General features: G+C 38.1%; 1 protein-coding gene across 2 annotated transcripts; it reads right to left on the reverse strand.

Moving 5' to 3' along the window:
• Nucleotides 1–2,837: 2,837 nt before the first annotated feature.
• On the reverse strand, nt 2,838–13,779 carry thumpd3 (THUMP domain containing 3). Of its 2 annotated transcripts, none has more exons than XM_059327573.1 (10): nt 13,673–13,779; nt 12,954–13,282; nt 12,659–12,736; nt 11,627–12,055; nt 10,683–10,813; nt 6,946–7,015; nt 6,110–6,225; nt 5,880–5,984; nt 5,550–5,673; nt 2,838–3,382 (listed from the first exon to the last, which is right to left on the reverse strand). In XM_059327573.1, exons 2-10 carry the CDS (start codon nt 13,185–13,187, stop codon nt 3,191–3,193), a joined length of 1,479 nt encoding a protein of 492 aa, XP_059183556.1. In that variant the 5' UTR covers nt 13,188–13,282; nt 13,673–13,779; the 3' UTR covers nt 2,838–3,190. The 2 variants fall into 2 exon arrangements, with proteins under 2 accessions (XP_059183556.1, XP_059183564.1); XM_059327581.1 differs by lacking the exon at nt 13,673–13,779 and adding an exon at nt 13,572–13,669.
• Between the last annotated feature and the right edge of the window lie 6,476 nt (nt 13,780–20,255).

Below are 20,255 nucleotides of genomic sequence, written 5' to 3' on the forward strand. Positions count from 1 at the left end.
GTGTTTATACTTGACTATAATTATTTGAACAGATGAATGTGGCACCTTCAGGCATCTGGAAATTGCACCCAAGGATGAACCAGACTTGCGCAAGTCCACAATTCTCTTCCTGATATCTTGGCTGATTTCTTTTGACTTTCCCATGATGTTACACAAAGAAGCAGTGTGTTTCAGGTGTGCCTTAAAATACATCCACAGGTGTGTCTTTAATTAACTCAAATGTTGTCAATGAACCTATCAGAAGCTTCCAAAGACATGACAGCATCATCTGGGCTTTCCCAAATAGTTTAAAGGCATAATAAAGTTAGTGTATGTAAACTTCTGACTTTGAAGAAAGTAATAAAAAATAGTCTAAAAAAATCCTTCTCTCATTATTCTGGCATTTAGCAAATAGAAATAATTTTGGTAATCCTAACGGACCTAAAACAGGAAAAATGATTGTCTGATTTCATGTCAGACAGTGAGAAAAAAAAGCATATGTGTCTTTTTATATAGTGTATGTAAACTTCTGGTTTCAACTGTATATGTGGCCCAGTGGTAGTGTCGATGAAAAGTGGTGGCCCCCTCCAGCATTTAAGTTGCCCATGCCTGCATCAGAATATCATCGAAAAGTTAATTTCCAGTAGTTAGTAGTAAGTCAAATAGCCCCAACCAAGTATTGAGTGCATATAGATGGACATACTTTTCAGAGGTAAACATTTCCATATTAAACATACTTTTTTTAAATCTGTGTTTTGTAATATTCAAATTTTTTGAGACACTGAATTTCAGGTCTTCATTAAATGTAAGCCATACGGCATGCCATCGATCCTCACCTGAGGGAGAACCAAAATGGCTTCAGAGAGGGGAGAACTAGCGTGGCACAGATCCTGGCACTAAGGAGAATGATTGAAGAGGCGAGGAAGGTCAACCTGACTGCTGTACTCTGCTTCATCGACTTCAAAAAGGCATTTGACTCGATCCACATAGGCACAATGATGAAGATCCTTAAGGCCTACGGTGTCCCTCCTAACCTACTCCGGGCGATAGAGACCATGTATGCAGGAACAAGGGCCAAGGTGGTGACCCCGGATGGCAACAGCGAGGAGTTTGATATCCGTGCTGGCATAATGCAGGGTGACACCCTAGCCCCCTTCCTCTTCATCATAGTCCTGGACAACGCACTCAGGAAAGTCATCAGTGGACGAGAGCAGGATCTTGGCTTCACTCTAACACCAAGGAGGTCGAGACGACATCCCAAAGTAGTCCTGACAGACCTGGACTATGCGGATGACATCAGCCTGCTCTCCTACAAGGTGAAACAAACTCAGGAACTCATGAACAGAGTGGAGTTGGAGTGTGCCAAGGTTGGCCTTAGGCTAAATGCCAAGAAAACGGAGGTGATCACCTATAACATCTCACCAGAACATCCACCTCTCACAACGACAGGAGGCACTGTGCTGACCTGAAAGTGAGGACGGCACTTGCATGGAGGGCCCTGAATGGCATGACCAGTGTATGGAACTCCGACCTCCCCCGTAAAATCAAACTTAGCTTCTTCTACACAACGGTGGAGTCTCTTCTCCTATATGGCAGTGAATGCTGGACCCTGAAGCCAACCCTGCAGAAGTCTCTAGACAGGTGCTACACCAGAATGCTGCGTGCAGTACTTAACATCAGTAAGAGTACACATGTTACCAACAAGACTCTGTATGAGGGAATACCAAGGTTGAGCCAGAAAATAGCAGCCAGGAGAATGCGACTAGCAGGACATTGCCAAAGGCATCAAGAACTGTCGGCCAGCAAACTGGTGCTGTGGGAACCAACACATGGGCGCCGGTCTGTGGGACGTCCCACACTAACATTTGTGGACGTACTCAAAGACGATGCAGGAGCACAAAGTACCAATGAACTGGCAGATGAATGGAGAATCGGGATGACCGGGAGCGACGATGGAAGGCTCGTCTGAGGACGACCTAGAGATAATTATAATTAGAAGAAATTAGATAAATTAAGACATGAAATGTTTCATTCTGTGTGTAATGGATCTATATAATGTTATTTCCACATTTTGAATTGAATTACTGACAAACTTTTCTATGATATTCTAATTTATTGAAATACACCTATATAATGGGACTAGATGTCACTGGTGCTAAAAGAGCCAGTTCCTTTAGATAATCCAGACCTTGTTGTGTGTTAATTTAGGAAATGTTTTTTTCTTGTATAGTTCCTATATGAAACTGCTCACATGGTCTGTGGATTGGCAGCTGACTTGAAAGCGACATTGCTGTTGAGTTTTTCAAATGCGTGTTTTGGCGCTTTGAGCAAGCAAAGAGTCATCAACACTCTGCAACTCACCAAATCAATGCAGACTGATAAATAACACTACAGGTAAGAGGAAAATGTGTAGTTCTTTTAATTTAGCGTGAACTGTGAACTTCCTCTAAAGAAAGGAGGGGGAAATATACAATCATACTGTGTGGCTTTCCCCTACTTTCTTTGCAAACAGCAAAAACCTTTTCCACCAACATGGTTTGCACCATTTTGAGCATATTGACCAAAACTAAATTGATTCAGAACCAGAAAAGATATGACATATTATAAAGTATAATATGTAAAAACTTTGCAGTTAATTAATACAATCCCTATTCTTGGCACTACTGTTTGTCTTTGATCGCGACGCCCTGATATGACACATTATGATGACAATCGTTCTTCTCTGGAAGACGCCGGTTAGTTCCAAGAATCAAGACCGAAACCAGTTCTTAAATTTGATGGAAAAGGAGGGTTTAACTTGTAGATTTATCACTAACAAACAACTTGTATGATATGATGAATATTAATATCAACTGACATTTAGTTTGAATCTTTATTCAGCATAACAATATGGCAATATGTGCAGTTCCTGTTAACAAACGGATACAGCGGGTCTGATGTGTGCAGTGAAGCAACCTTCAGTAGGTTTCTGAACAGCATTTTGACATATGAGCTGCTTCAAGAGTGTGAAAACTACAAAACTGCAGCTGTAGTTGAAAACTTCCTTCCAGTTAGCCGCTTTTTACCTTAAATTAAAAGAGAAATATAAAAATGATACGCTAAAACTGCTTGGCAACATTAACCAGAAAACCTGAAAAAAAAGAGAAATATAAATAATAATGATCCGACATGGCTTCAAACATAATTTCAGAACTTAAACGCAGGATGTGTGTTAAGAGAGCTCCTTGTCACCCTTCTCATCCCCCTGTGCATTAACCGTTCCTCGTGATTCATAGACATCCTCCGGAGTTTGGCCAAACACGGCTGCGGTCCGCTTGAGGAGGTAGACTCCAGCATGTAAACCCCCCACATTGACCCAAACAGTGTGCAGCTTCCTCCACAGTCCTCCCATCCTCGAGATAGCCTGGAAACGACATAAATCTTGTATCAGCAAACTAACAGATGAGACATTTGTTTTGTGTAAAACAAGATCCTTGTGCTTAGACAAATGCAGCTGTTTAAAGTCTTTTTCCATGACTCAGAGACTGAGCTGAGTTAAACGTGCATCACTCAAACTGTGGGGGGATTATTTAGAGATTATTTCAGGGTAAATTGATTCTGCACACAAGCTTTTAACCAGAAGGGCCACATTAGGTTGCTTAGCTGCATAAACATAAAAAACATTGCTGGCGATAAAACACCATTTTGAGTTTGACCAAATCTGGGAAAGCCCATAAACCACAACAGTATCACTGACTGAAACAGAGTTAAACTTTTGACACCAATGACCACATTCGAGGCCCAAAATTTTCATTGAACACTTTCTTAATCTGATTTGTACAAATGCGGTCTCGTCGACTGGCCAGCCCGAGATTTTGTTACACCGCGGACGAGGATACACAGACTGTGCTGCTGTGATTGGCGAGTTACAGGACCTGAAAGTCTGTATATGCTAATTCAAACTTGTCTACAACAACAGAGCGGAACTACAGAAGAGAAGACGTAGGTTCTTGGCGCCACTCTGGCTGCGATCAGTATGAACAACCAGACGTTTGGTGGCATAGTCTGCAACTTGTTGACCACGTTGATCACATGAGTAATGAAACAGGCTTTAGGAAGGGTGTCCACTTCAAGGAATGAGTAAGCAATGTGGGAAAAGTGACTGTGATCGGCCGGCTGGAGTTGCTTACAAGATGACTACTACTGCACTGGCCCCTACAGCTATGCAATTTTGAGTACATTTTGAGGTTAAAGTACATAGGTTGCTGTATAAATAAATCCTTGAAAAGGAATGCTTGTTGTAGGCGTGCTCCTTGTATATAATATAGTATCATAACATTACTAGTATTAATTGTTTGAAATCTCCGAAGAATCGCATCATAGTGTACACACATCGGCAGTAGCCCCTGTGGTCCTTTCAAAATTTCCCCAGAGGAAATTTTCTAGTTTAAATAATTTATTTTTTAAGAATGACTAACATAGCAACAAGTTGTTTACTTCTACACAAAGTGCCGTTTTATTCCTGACACGCCCATTGATGACGGAAGGGTGGAGATAAAAATAAATCTTCTCGGGTGGAACTAGGTACTTAAACTGTGTATTGTCTTATTGTACTAGGAACACGCGACTATATATGCAAATGACCGGGCATCAGGTTTTAAGCAACGGCTCCTATCAACAGTTAATGATAATTACAGCACTGTGTTGTACTGCTGAGCAGGTCCATCTACCTGTTTCCAATGATTGCCATTATTATAAGTTTGGCATAGGAAAAAAGGTTCTATCTTTACTTCCTTTATCACCGATTAAACTATTATGTAGCAGTGTGACCTACATGGAAAACAGGGCCAAGAAGAACGAGGAGTAATCATTCATCCAAAATGATGCAAGAAGGACTGAAAAGAGGCAACACATGCTCAAACTCAAAGATTTTTGATTTTTTTTGTTTGTTTCTACATTATTGTCAGCAAAGGCAAAACCATACAGTGACTGAAAAACATTAAGGATGCTAAATGGTAAATGGACCTGCACTTATATAGCACTTTTCTAGTCGCTTTGCAACCACTCAAAGCGCTTTACACTACAGACTGCGCTCATTCACCCGTTCACACACACATTCATACTGGTGGCAGAGGCTACCCTAAACAGTGCCGCCTGCCACCATTGGGAATTCATTCTCACACCGATGAACGCAGCATGAGGAGCAATTTGGGGTTCAGTATCTTGCTCAAGGATACTTCGACATGTAGGCTGCCATGGTTACCACCAACCCTCTGATCGGTGGGCAACCCGCTCTACCAACTGAGCCACAACCGCCCCAGGATGTTGCCTCAGTGTTTGTTGATGCACCGATTTATACATTTATGTGTTTTTTGGGTAATTGGTGTGAGTTAGATGAATAAAAAGGAAAGGCTGTTGTTGTAACCCTCTTCAGCAGTCTGCTTTGTGCACAGGCTGCCAACAGCCGTACATCCGGATTAACATTTGGATTAAGTGAACAATAGCTAGCGTGAATTGTTATCAGGAAGACTCTGTCAGGTCAGTTCTCATGAAATCCAATCTTATTTCGCTGTAAAAATGCTGTAAGTTACCTTGGAAAAGCATTTCTTGTCCTGTGTCAACAAGACAGCCTTTCCTGAGCCAGGCGTGCACACACGGGCCATTTCTCTCAGACAGGAGGGGTACAGGTCCCAGTTCTTCTTCCGAGAGCCCATTCTTCAAGAAAACAGCAGAAACATTTTACTTCATAGTTTGTGTGAAAGTACTGAAAGAGAAATCTACTTTTAAGTATTTTCTGTGTCAAAATCCAACTTTCAGCCAACAGCCAAAACACAGTGTTTACTATAGAGTCGGTATTCAACAATGAAGTCTTGGAGCATTGTATTTAATCAACGTTGTACTGTTCACCAATATTATTTTACCTCTTTCCAAAGGGCATGTCAGTGATGATAATGTCAACAGAGCCGGTCCTTATCGGTAAGTTGCACAGATCCCACTGCACTGTGTCAATGGGCAATCCAGACCCACTGTTGGAAAAAAAAAAAAATATATATATATATATATATATATATATATATATATATTTTGAAGATCATCAATTACACAAAACTGTATACCAAAACTACCGGCTCATGAGATGTTCAGCTCTCACCTGCCCTTGTCTGCCCTCCGTTTCTGGATGTGACAGATATTATTGACTGTGCGATTAACTGCCATGTCATTGTTGTCACCGGCAACGTAGAATGAACTGTTGAATTCAATGGCCCCCTGGTGAAGAAAAACACAACACAAACTGAATTAATGCAAGAAAAAGTGCATGTTTAACAGCAATTTCGACACAACATCATTGGACATTAGAAGTTTTCCATCTCTAGTTCTCTCAAGAAATTAATTTGATGTGGGTCATCAGAAGACTTGACCAGTGGAAGTTGTGCAGTGCGGCGCAGTGTAATGATGTCAGAGGTTCACACACCTTAAACAATTGCAAATGCAAGGATTTTCAAGAACTTTCCAGACTACAGAGACCTCAAATTCAAGGGCCCAACAAGGCAGTTTTAGAAAGTGAATTACTGTTGCAACATGGATAATTTTTATAGCAAGAACTACTTTTACAGGCTTTACAATAGCTCAAAGATAACAATTAAAAAGACATTTACTAACGTTAAGTTAGAAAAATATCATGAGAACATAATTTTCAATTTTTTACACAGAATACATAAATTCAAGTATTTTCAATGCCCCGTCCTTGATTTCTTTTCCTCTCAATTTGAAAACTTCAAGAATTTTTAAGGAACCATGGGCGCCGTGTGATGTGAAGAATTTTCAGTGTGAGGTGTAGACACATGACACTATAAGCATAATGTGAACAACAAACCATGAAGTTATTGAAGAGGGTTTTAATATAAATGCACTGTGTGTATTATTTCCACTTTATGTGTTTTTTCATCTAAGCAATATTGCAGTCGAGCTCCAGAAGTTATGTCTCACCTCCAGTGGTATGGCTCCAGTCCCACACATTGGATCAAGTATTATATCTGATGCCTGAGGTTTACACAGCCTGTCGACAGAACACAGAGTGTAAATATAATACCAGTTCAACATGGTTGCTTTTATTATCACATGGACTTATTGTACAATATATAGCATCCACAAATTCTGCTCTTCTTCTTCTCAGATGCCTGCAGTGTGTTTCATGCGAAACACTCTGATCAATTCCCTGCAGATTTACATCACATATATGTTTCTACTGTCTACAAATGCCAGATTTTACTTGTCAAAGATGAGGTCATTAACAGCATCAAAGCCACCAAACTACAAGCTGTTGGTGCATGATGCAGCAGAGACCGTTTTGACCTGACATAACGCTGAACATGACTTGACAAGCACAAAGCGATTCCATTATTGAACAATACTGCCCTACAGCAAATTGCATTACACCCAACTAACCAACCAACCTGTCAACATTAACTGTATCTGATGCATTCATTGCTTCAATCGACACGACATTCACTTCATTAAGAACCGAATAAAATCAGAAGACAATTCTTAATTTGAAATACTTGAAGTTCATCCAGAGTTTTTTTGTTCTTTGGTTAGCACTGCACTACATTGTTATGATTTGTATTAATTTCCTCTTATTGTACTCATTAGGAATGTTAATAAAAGTGTTTAATACTGAACTTGCGTACAGTGAGTGTAATTGGTCTATTAATGTTATGACTCAAATGTATCCGGGCTAAATGCCTATGTTGTACAAACAATAAAACCATTGTCCTCCCTCTATTATGACTAAAATGACTGAAGGCTTTGAAGAGGGTCAATGACCTCTGCCCTCCAGTGTCACAAGCCTGGGTCGTGGTGCTACCATTTATAGGGAAGACAGAAATAAGTGTTCATGTTGTATGATATTTTGTCACAGCTTTAGAGAGCCACTGCAGCTGGCCTAAAGAGCCACATGTGGCTCAGGAGCCGCTGGTTGCCTACCCCTGTTCTAGATGATCTAATTTGTTTGATATACTATGGTTGACTGATAAGAAAATAAATAATATATATAATAATATATTTATTTGAAATTAAGTGGCTATATATAGAGAGAAAATCTCTTATTTGAAATGTTGAGTACCAGGGGATAGGCCTAGATAAGTATTTTTTACTTCAGCCTACTTCCTTTTTTTTTTCGTACCAAAATGATATAAGGAAATGTGTAGTGAATATTAAGTTAACTGGTTCTTATATCTATCTTATTAGTTAGACGAGGCAGATGCATGTAAATGTATAGGGCTATATACACTGTATGTGTGTAAATGTTTATATGTTTATGTACATCTGTATAATGGTGTCTATGTGAGTATGTATACATATATGCATCTAGCCTACGTTGTTGTAGTTTATGTTGTTGTTTATTTTTCCGTTCGAAAAGAAGAATTATTAAAAATTGTAAAAAAAAATTAAAAAGTGAACAGATCATCTCTGTGTGAGAGGCCTACTAAATCTTTTTTTTTTTAAAGTTATGTTTATGTTTTTTTACTTTTTATTATTGTGCTCAACTACTTTCATGAAAATGGTTACTCAACCGAGGTGTTATTTTTCTAATTTTATTGCGCCTTAACAAAATAAGGTGTGACATATTAATCTCAACAATGAAAGGTTGTTCTTGGCTAGCGTGATGCTGCTGGGAATGCCTGTATTCAGTCAGGGCAAGCACTTGTCATGTCTACTCTTACATCAAAGAATTGTTGCACAGTCCAACTATTGTTTGGAAATATTCCATTACAGAGTTGGTACAGACATATATCCTATTATTCTCTCATCTGCAGCTTAATTTAGCAAACACTGCTATGCACACGTACACAGACAGATGATTTTTTGACAGATTTTCTGATGGATGATGATGTAATTTCTGATAGACACATTTGGGAGCATTGCTCAGGTTGACGAGATGTTAGTTTGTGTGCATGTCCTAGGGATGTCAATAATTAATCAATTATCATTTGCCTCCCGTTAATAATTTAACTGCTTAGAAATATCTTAACTGACAATGCAGTAAACGGGAGACTTGGATGTTAACCATCTGAAAATGTGCCCGCACCACAACCACATTTTTAATTGTGAGTGTTGTGAGTGCGAAGATTGAATTATAGTTGTGTTTGTTCACCGTCTGACAGGACCGTAAAGACTGTAAAACAAAAAAACACCTCCCAGCTCTGCAAAAAAGAAAACAAAATCTTGAAGAGAAGGAGCATCTCGGTTAATGCAGGCAGAGAGCTGAATGTCAGACAGCAGAAATCTAATTACACAGGCTTTCAACAAAATCAACACTAAAGTAATGAACTGTATGAGCTACACTCCTCTGCTCTGAGTTAAAATGCATCTTAGTGGTGGCAGAAAATGCACAGACAAATTTGGCAATCTCATATGGAATTTGACTTTAAGAGCACTCTGGGTCAATATAAGGCATAGTAAAAATGGCAAGACCTGAGCGTAATATTATGTGTTGTTGTGGGGGGTTTTTTTTGTTTGTTTTGTTTGTCTGTTCTTTTTTGTTTGATTGTTTTTCTCATCTGTTTGTTTTCTCATATGTTTTTTTTTTTCTCATATGTTTTATTTGTTCCTTATTTATGCTGTGTAACAATGTCTGTTGTGTGTTGAGGGTATAGGTTTGGATATTATTTTGGTTTCCTGAGTGGTGTGACAGGGACCAGCCCCCCGCTTAAGATCGGAAGGTGTCTCGCTTTCTGTAATAAGTTTTTGACTTTGGCAAGCTTGTGTTTCTGTGCATATTATTAGAGCTATTTTGATTTACCCTATGTGAGGGAATATGAGTTGTGGGGGTTGGTGTTTTGTGCATATCCTCTGTAACCTGTTTATTGTGTGTGATAAAAAATATAATAAAAAAAAAAAGAAAAAAAAAGAAAATGCACAGACAGTCAGAGTGACTGGGACTTCTGTCCAGCTGAGCAGCAACAACACATCACTCCATCATGTTGATCAGAGCTGCAGATTATTTCATATAAAACCAGTTAAAAGTCTCCATTGTGGGGAGTCTGGGATAATCTTTTTTATTTTTTACATTTATTCAATAACATTATGGGTTAATTACGGTTGAAGGCTCCAGTGATTTTGCTCAGCAACTTGAAGTTAGAGTAATTTAGTTTTTCATTCAAGTAACTTCTTAACTTGATTAGATCTTTAAACTCCTGATGCAGTAGTTAAAACTTAATGGAAAAACATCTAACACACTTCATAAATGATTTAGATTAATCAATTCTTGATTAATGCAGAATGTCAGAAAGAAAAAGGAAAAAGGAAAGAAATTGCTTACAAATGTGATCCCTAGCATGACCTTTATCTGTGTCTGTTTTAATCTTTTCTTCATGTGTGTCTCTTTGTTTGAGTGGCAGTAGACAAATGCATTTAAATCTGCTGTTACTGTAACACTGAGTGTGCAGTTGCAAGTATTTTTGTCACCAACTCTTCCTCGTTCCTCCATAAATTTGGTAGCTGTCCAATGTGACGATGACACCTGTTATTGCAACTGTCATCATGACGGCAGTTCAAAAGTGGATTTTTTTTATGACTTAACCTTTGTCAAAATCATCAGCCACTTAGACATGTGGAATTATACCTCATTCAAATAATACATTTTAAGCAAATTCAGGAGCTCAACTATATCACTATAAATTCCCTGATAAGTTCAAAAACAGAGTAAAAATCTGTAGAATCACCTGAGCATGCCATAGCACAAAGTGGAGCGCAGAGTCGTGGGTCCAAAGTGACTAATGTTTCTCCTGTGAAGACTCTCTTCTGTGAGTGCAATGCCGATCACCACCTCCACATTGTGTATGTTTAGTAGCACCTACAGTACAGGAACATACAGAGCAATATTAGAAAGCAGTTATCAGTGTAACTGTGCATACCTTTTTACATTATATGGAGCTAAATACAATTGTCAGAAAGTTGTTTTCCAACTATTTTGGTTTGAATTTATTCTTCAGTTTTTTAAATCTGTTTCCAGCTTCTCTGATTTGGGCATATATGGCTGAAATTGGAATATCTTCAGGGTTTGGACTGTGGACAAAACAAGGAGTTTAACATTGAGTTTGTTAATTATCATTAATTATTTTTGACATTTCATAACAAATTTAATAAAAACGAGGATGAAAAACTGAATAACTGTGAAACTACTCTGCAGAATAATCAATAATGAACATAATAGTTGCAGGCCTAATATTCTGTTGTATTGTCTTTAGTACATGCAAGCACAGCTAATTTAGCTAATTATTCCAACATGTAAGCAAATAGGCTTAAACTGAATATGTGAACAAACTGCTGCTTTGATATTCAACGTGCACAAACTTGGCATCTGCTACCAAAGAGTAAAATACTTTTCTACAAAATGTAGACGGCCATAGATTACCATCACTGTGTGAACCCTTTTTTAAAATGAACTCATTGTCTCCGACATTTGATACAATGGGGTAATTTATCAAGTTGTCGCGTGCGAACAGGTTATCTACATGGAAAATGTTGCTTAACAGAATGGTTATTTTTCTTCTTTTGTTGCTCCTTAAACATTACGGTTATGGGCGGAAGATTTATCTGAACAGGCAGGAGTTTTTTTTGGCCAGTGTGATGGTATGTTCTTTCCAGTCTGAACAAGAATGCCCACCTCTATGTCAAACTTTGTCATGTCTGCTTTCCACTGGAAGAATTCTTGCACAGCCCCACCAAAGTCCCTGGCTGCCTCATTGGACGAAAAGCTGTGTTTGTCACCGGCCCTGTTGCACGTCACTCGGAACTTGATGACTTTGGCCTCGGGTGCTGCCTCCTCTGAACCCTGTGTGCTCGTCTCTGTGTCAGGTATGCTTTCTGCCTGCTTCTGGCTTCCAGCAGCGGAAGCAGCCTGAGGTAGCTCTTGCTGCTCAGGGTCAGCCACAGGTGCATCAGTTGTCTCACTAGTAGGTTTTACTTTGGTGCTAGCTGCTCCTTTCCTGTAGCCTTTCTTCTTTTTTAGGGTGCCATTTAGTTTCCAAACCTCTAAGGCATTAGTCCAGGGGAGCTTGGAGGCAAGCTCCTGCATCTCCATTAATGTCTCCTCCTGCACAAAGAAGAAAGACATAATCATAAGTATGAGAACATTTCTGATACCAGAAAATGTACTGTAATACAATACCAGTCACAGTTTTTTATTCAAAAAAAGTGGCAGTGTCTTTTCATTTGATTTTAATGCATGTACTGTACGTGTGTTTTTAATGGGAATTCTTGAATCTCACAATAGAGATCAACTGAATAACATAATTATATTATACAGTTGACTAATATTTAAAGTTCAAGAAAACCCTATGTTAAAAGGCAGTGTGTGTTATAAAATTGTGATCTCAATATTGACCAAAAATAATCAAGCAGCCCCGCTATTACATATTTAATAATAACACACAGACTTGTTGAACTTTTCTTAAACACATGAGACTAAAACTGTTAAAGGCAAATTGTTGCAGTGATTTGGCCCGCCCTGAAAGGCTGCTATATAGTTTGCAAGCCACTAGATGTCCTTGTGTTTGAAGCCTAGAAGATTCAAATCTTTTTTTCGACACAAATGGAAAGAAAGCCCTGTAAAAGGTTTCATTTGCCCATCTTTGACACCCCTAGCGATAATGAACTTGACATCAGCTACAACAGAATAATACTGGCTGTAAGTTACCTTTGATTCTTTGAACTCGTAATGGTCATATTCCTCCACCACAACAAACAGGTTGTCTACAGACCTCAGAAGATGGACCTACAGCATTCAGTAAACAGACAGACAGAGAGGTTTTACAATTTCTGTAGACTTTTTTCACCTGGCTCAATTAAACCAGGGGTTTCGACATAACACCACTGGGCTTCATGGGTGTTACCATTCAGCATCGAAGGAAAGTTTTCTATGAATATAATGCATGACCAAGAGAAACAACCTGGAAGAACAAGGCATGCATTTGCTCCTCCAGGTTTCCTACCTGGAAAAGCTTGTCAGTGGTAATTGGGAAGTATATGCGACCACGATCTTTGCTGATACGTGCATCGACTCCAATTTTCTCCTTGACCTCTTCTGCAGCAGTGTGCTCAAACCCTGTGGGCACGGTTGCTCCAATGGTGACAGTGATAACTTCCCCAGTGGAGGCTTTAGTCTCAGTGGATGGTCCCACTGCGATAGGGCCTGGCTCTGCAGCCACATCTTCCTGGGAGGACATGCTGTATTTGTGGGCTGCACCTCACTAGACACAGCAGTATAAATGGAGGATATGTATCACAGCTGGTGCAAAACTCAATGGCTCACATGTAACACCTGAACACAGAGAGAGACAGAGTTAATTGTTAATTATACTGCATATTTAGCTAAACTCGGGCATGAAGAGGCATTTGCAACGTGTAATAGAGATTCAGTTATCACTGTCATGGTGTCATAAGTTAGCATGAAACACTGATTTGAACACTGTGATAACGCTGTCGCATTATTGCTGAACATGAAATATTACCGGTTAACTTAGCCGGCTAACGTTAGCTTTGAGGAGCTAAAAAGTTGTTACGAATTAAAACAAGCTAATGTTAGCCACTGATACGGCTTTTATATTTACCGCTGCCACATTATTATAGCTGTTAATGTGATAAGCCCGTTGTTTTAGATGCAGCAGGTCATGTTAGTTAAATCAAACTTGCTAAATGGAGTCAGACCAACCTGTCAAACACGAGGCGACAACATGTTTTCACTCAGCTGCAACAACACCCTGGCTTCCGGTGGAAATCCTCCAGAATAAAAGCGTCATCTCCACTTTGTGAATTTTCTTTTATGGACAATCAGTCATACCAGTTCAACACACAAAGAAACATAAAAGCTCCATTGGGAAGTATAAAAATGGTAAATAATGCTAAATTAGTGGAGAGCAGTTTCATAATTGACATTTTTTTTTAAAATTGCATGTATGTTTTTATTTAATGTTTCATATATTTATTCAGTTGTTCATTGTTCACTGGAGAGTGATATATTATTGATCCCGCAGTGGGGAAATTTAGTTGTCACAGCAGCTCAAGATACAGATACATACAGTCAGGGAAAAAATGACCACCCTTGTTTTCTTAAAACTAAAGGTACATTTCTTTGGTGAAATATAATAATAACAACAGAAATAGCTCATAAGAGTGTAATTTAAGAGCTGATATCTAGCCATTTTCCATGGTTTTCTTGATAATGATTTTGGTTATTATCATCTTTTCCATGACTGTAGATATGGAAAACAGAATAAAGTATATAAAAAAGAAGGTACATCTATACATTCTATACACATTCTATACATACATTTCTGCTTTTTGGCAGATATATGTCAAAACGCAGATATTGCACATAAGTATAGTTAAGAGAGGGATGCATTTTGTTGAATTTTGTTGAATAACTGTCTTGCACCATTGTTTATATGACCTTCATTAAATGTGCGTGGTGTTTAAATGCCAATATACTATACATTATACGAACTATTCGCTGTCTTGAAAACTTCGGTTTTGTTTTGAAAAGCCGAAGCCCAAACAGGAAATCGAGTAGGTTTAGCTGAACCCAAGATGATTGTGTGTTTTCATTCATTTTCACTGGCTACTACTTCCGGGTACATATTTCCCATAAGTGGCCGACAGAGGGCGCCATAATATAACTTTTGAACTCAGAGGGAGAACGCTGAATAAATACCAACCACCCAACATGAAAAAAACAACAACAATAAAGAAGCAGAATAAGAGCTATAGCACATGAAAGGAGAGACCCCAGAATAAATTATCCCATCTCTATGGGGTGAAAAACAACAACCTATGGAAATACAGTGGGGGAGAACAGAGCAATTATCTAGGGCCATGAATTTCTGTCTCTTATTATGATCTGTTGTTTACATTTACCAGTGGCCGTGATGCATTGTTTTTTAGTAGCCAAATACACTGCCATATATTTTTTTAAATGACTGATATTTGTGTCTCCCATGGCCTGTCTATCTTAGTCCTTTAAAGTCACCATAATCTCCCCTCCCTACTCATCATTTGTGATTAATGAAGTTTATGTAGCGAGTGGTGATAAGAGTAGCTGTCTTCTCCTCTGTGTTACATTTCATTGTGTGATTAATTGAACCTCTGTGCAGTGGAAGCAGCAGCTTTACCTTAGTGAGATAATTCTCTATCTGTTAGCAAACACACAGTCCTTTTTATATTTACCTGTTTTCTAATTCGCTGTGCTTAAGTCAAGTTTTAAGCACTTAGTTAGGATTAACGGATAATTCTTAGATATTTTATGTGCTTTTTTCTTTTGACAGAGAAAAACACACAGCCGTATCATAGCTTGTTCCATGTCTCTCCACACCACACACAGTATGTTTCTTGAAAATATTTTGTTGTTTTTCTGACTGTTTGTTTCAGGTCAACTTCATTCTTTCCAACTGATTCAGTAAGTGTGAAGTCTGAGAGACGTGGGCGTGTGTTCATGTCAGGGAATGAAAAGTCCTGCACAACAGATGGCCAGTGTTGCACAGAGAACAGTCAGACGCTCCAAACTTTTTTTCTTTTGAATTGGTTTTCAACAAAAACAAGAGTTATACATTTTGCAACCAAATAGAGAAATAAGAATTGTAAATAAGGTTAAAAAAAATTATGTAATCTAGGGATGTTACAATATACCGGCATTGACAACAACCATATTTGAGACTTAAAAAATGGAATATTGATATCATGTATATAATAATAATAATAATAATAATAATAATAATAATAATAATAATAATAACAACAATAACAACAACAACAACAACAACAACAATAAATAAATAAAAATAATAATAATAACAACAACAATAATACTTATAATTATAATAATAAATAAGCACAATAAACAAAGTGAATTATGAATTTTACTGATAACATTGAATAATAATCCAAAAAATAGATATTGTGATAATATTATTTATTATTAATTATTTTGTCCATGCTTATTGTATTGTGAAAATCTAATACTGTGACAGCCTGAGTACCATCCATCTGCTCTCATGAAAGAAGTCTCCCAGCTGTGACTGGCCCCTCCCTCACACAGAGAAGCTTTCCTCCATACTGTCCTGCATAGAGACACAATATTGATCAATGTACAGCCGCATATAATAACCACAACAATTTAACATTTCACAATAGTCCATAGTAATAGATAATAGTAGAAGTAAAATTATGTTGAGTTGAAACACTAAAAACATAGCAGTATGGAAGCAGCAAGAGTCTCTCTGTGCAAGGTTGTTAAATTAGGAAGTAAGTTAGCATGTTAGTACCATGGGGTCTATCCTCTCAAACTCAATGAGGATTTGAATGGTTTTGTGGTTAAAAGGTCTATGGTTGATACAAGTTAAAGAGTTAGTTAGTAAATAGCCCCACATGTGAGTTTTTACGTGTCCTGCTAACGAGTAGACGAAAATCTGCCTATTAGCACCTGAATAACATAGCCAGAATTAAGGGGAATTTAGAATTTCCAAACAAGACATGGAAAAGTGTATCCATGCATTTATTTTTAGTAGGTTGGATTATTGCAATGGCATCTTCACAGGTCTTAACAAAAAATCAATCAGGCAGCTGCAGCTGATCCAGAACGCTGCCGCCAGAGTCCTCACAAACCAGAGGAAACTGGACCATATTACACCGGTCCTTAAATCACTACACTGGCTTCCTGTGAGTCAGAGGATAGATTTTAAAATCTTACTGCTGGTCTACAAAGCACTGAATGGTCTCGGACCAAATTACATGCTTGATCTGCTCCCTCTCTACGAAGCATCCAGACCCCTTAGGTCATCTGGAACTGGCTTGTTGCGTGTCCCAAAAACAAGAACTAAGCGGGGTGAGGCAGCTTTCAGTTATTCTGCTCCTCACCTGTGGAACAAACTACCTGTAGATCTGAGGTCTGCTCCTTTAAATCAGGACTAAAAACACTATTGTTTACTGCAGCGTACTCTTAACTTTAACACTTATCTGCTCTACTCTACTGCCCTTACTTTTTAACTATGCAATGTTTGACTTTTGCTTTTTATTATTTTATCTCTTTTCTTATCCTGCTGTATCTTATTTTATCTTATTTATATTTTTATTTCTATTTCCTTGTTTTAATTGACTGTTTTTACTGTTTTCAATTGTGTCTTGCTGTTTTAATGTGTATGTAAAGCACTTTGAATTACCTTGTGTTGAATTGTGCTATACAAATAAATTTGCCTTGCTTTGCCTTGCCTAGACTACAACAACGTTCGGGGACATTAAACGTCATCGCACTTGACGAAACTCTCTCACTAGTCCACCTTGCAGCCTCTAGTCATGTTTTTCAGTGTTCTTACAAACTCTTGTGGATTGTAGATTAGGTTAATAAACTATTTATAAGTCTATGGTGTCGTTATCTTGCAGGAGACCGTCTGAAGCTAACAGTAGTGATGTTAAAGTCATGTGTTTTAAAACTCATCTTAAAACCTATTTTTATTCTTTGGCTTTCAACCACGCATGAGACTCTGCTCTTGTTTTAGTGTTTTATGGTTTGCTTTCATTTATTGTTTTTTAAAATTGTTTTTAGAAAAGAAATGAAACTATTTATTTTAGTGTTTATTCCTGTTTTATTTATTTTATTGTTCTTGTTTTGCCTGTTTTTGTACAGCGCTTTGTTGCAGCTGTGGTTGTGCTTTACAAGTTGAGTTGAGTTGAGTTGAGTTGACGGTGGAGTAGTTCGCTATAGCATTACTTTAGCTTTTTACTCTTGTTGACTGCATTAACGCTTCAATCATCATACAAGTGGTGTTCATCTGTGAAGAATATCCTGCTGAATATCCTGCAGTGAGCCCAAATTCTTATGCAAAAATCCCATAGGTGAATTCTCATTCGACCCCATCGATGCTAACTCCCAGCTTGGCCTACAAAAAATACATGTGCGTCATTTCGTTTCCTCTCTATAGCAATGCATAAAAGGTAGAAAACAAAATTGGTGATTCTTTTTTTCAGTCAGCAAGGACCATCTCTACATCCTGTTACATACCTGGGTCTGGAAGAGGAAAACTGTTATATCTAACAAAATGGCAGATCTGGAGAAAACCATAAAAGTGTTCTTCAGTGATACAGAACTGGGACTGCAACAGTTGGCAGTGGCGGTTCTAGACCAGTTTTAGTGTGGGGGCCAAGCAGGGGCCAGTGTTTGATCAGAGGGGCACATTAAAAAACGGCAAAGATGATATTTAAGCATCCAAAACATTTATTTTAGCTCATTTAAAAATCTCATTTAAGTATATGTGGAAGATACAAATACACTGATTGAAACAATGAGACTTACCAACAACAATTATTTTTGCACGACAATGACATTTTTCATTTTTGTGCACAATTACATTTTTTTTTTATTTTGAAAGTGCAGTATAGTGAGAATGATCTATTTTTATATATACACAAGCTTTTATTGCACAATTAAACTATTATACAACGGACACATGAGATATTGTTTGAACAAAAAATAGATAAGAATTGTTCATCGGTATAAATTGATCATTTTATTATTAATTTGACACAGGGGCCACAGCAGGGGCCAAGGGCTTCTTCAAAGGGGCAGTGGCCCCTGTAGGCCCCTGTGTAGAACCTCCACTGACAGTTGGAGAGTCATTAGTGCGCTATGTAAGTCTCTTTTTTTATACCAGGAGTCAAAAACATTGGGAGGGAGATCTGTGGGAAATCCTGATTCCTTATTCTTGATTACATCTTTCTATCGCCAGTGATAGAGGAGGGCGGAGAAGACCACGAATCTAGACAAGGCCTGGATTCAAGCACTGCCAGGCCTCACCTGTCAAAGTACAACTGTAGTGTTAGACAGTCCGAACTGAATGATCCTATAAACACATCAGAGAGCAAGAATGTCTGACAGTGAAGAGAAACTCAAAGTAAAAAGTATTTCAGCTTCAGGGTTTGCTGCTTTGACTGAAGATCAAACAGACACAGTCCTGTTTGACTTGTGTGTAATTCAGGTGTTATCCATGCAGGCAGAGATGCTTCCACACTCACAGCTGCATTAACGTGCAATGTAGAGAAAAGACAAGCATGCAAGAATGATGGAAGATCCTCAAAGCGGCAAGGGGTGATACATCCTGTGGGCTTCTCTCGCAGTGTTGAGAGGACCCTCACTGAGATTATTCTTCAGATCCTTCTCTCAGTGTGGTATTACTTGTTAGGAAGGACGTTACATTAGCAGAGATATGAGTCTACTTCTCAGAGAAGCTGTGCACAAACGTAACACATACCAGCACTCACATTCTCTACACTCAAACATTCACTGCAGATTATTCACTTGAGCATCAATGCTGCATGCTTTTCAGTCCTGTAGATTCAAAACAGCGAGATCTGTTACATAACATGCTGCCTATTTCAAGATCCCCGCAGGGCAAGGATCTTTTAAATTCAAAGAGGTGCAATTAAGAGTGATACAAGACCCAACACATGTCCATACAAAGATTCTTTTGGATGAAGATGAAGGAAAATATTCTGAAAAAGGAGCCCTGAAGGCTTAACTGCTGTCTTCTTTCCCACAGTTCTGATGATCAGTCACTAATGCTTTCTTTATATATAAAATACAATTCGTCAGGCATTTTCAGATGCAAATGTGAATTTCGAGGTAAAACATATACTGCAGATATTAACACATATTAATGCAAAGTTTGTTTGTTTTGGGGCTTAAATTGTCACTTTTATTTGACACAAAGTAATCAGAAGTATTAGGAGGCAATTTACAGTCTTGTGGTGACAGTGTGGCAGGTTGGGTCAGATTACTTTGAAATGTAGTCAGTTACTGAATAATATTGACATTTAATGTCAATTTTTGGAAATAGTAACTTGATCCATTTGGATGACATCAAAATCAAACATTGAAAATATTGCACCTTAATAAAAAACAACATTCCAGATTTTCTTATTTTACTTTATACATCGCATGTTTATATGCAAATGGCATTTGCATATTTAATTTTTTTTAATTCAACCTTCTTCTCTTTTTTTACCATGACAAATCATGTGTTTCAAAATACGATTTTCAAGGGAGTTCTGGACAAGATAGCAGCATTAAAAGTTTAAATAAAAAAACACAGGCAAAAAGTTACATTTTCAGCATTTAGTAGCAGTTCAAGTTAAGCAACCCTTATATACTGTAAACAGTAGTGGCACAAACTGCAGCTATACTGTATGTATTATACAGTATGTGGGAGGCTGTTTCTTTAGTGTAAGATTTAGTTGCTGCTGTTTTCAAA

Source organism: Centropristis striata, chromosome 3 (genome assembly GCF_030273125.1).
Source record: "Centropristis striata isolate RG_2023a ecotype Rhode Island chromosome 3, C.striata_1.0, whole genome shotgun sequence".
Taxonomy (NCBI): domain Eukaryota; kingdom Metazoa; phylum Chordata; class Actinopteri; order Perciformes; family Serranidae; genus Centropristis; species Centropristis striata.

Bases quoted from the DNA above. Each gene is read 5' to 3' on its own strand.
- thumpd3 (XM_059327573.1), bottom strand. From the start codon at position 13,187: ATGTCCTCCCAGGAAGATGTGGCTGCAGAGCCAGGCCCTATCGCAGTG. The intron at 7,016-10,682 runs GTGATTCTACAG...TTCTGTCGACAG, and splicing joins TTGTGCTATGGCATGCTCAG to GCTGTGTAAACCTCAGGCAT. The intron at 3,383-5,549 runs GTAACTTACAGC...TGTCGTTTCCAG, and splicing joins ACAAGAAATGCTTTTCCAAG to GCTATCTCGAGGATGGGAGG.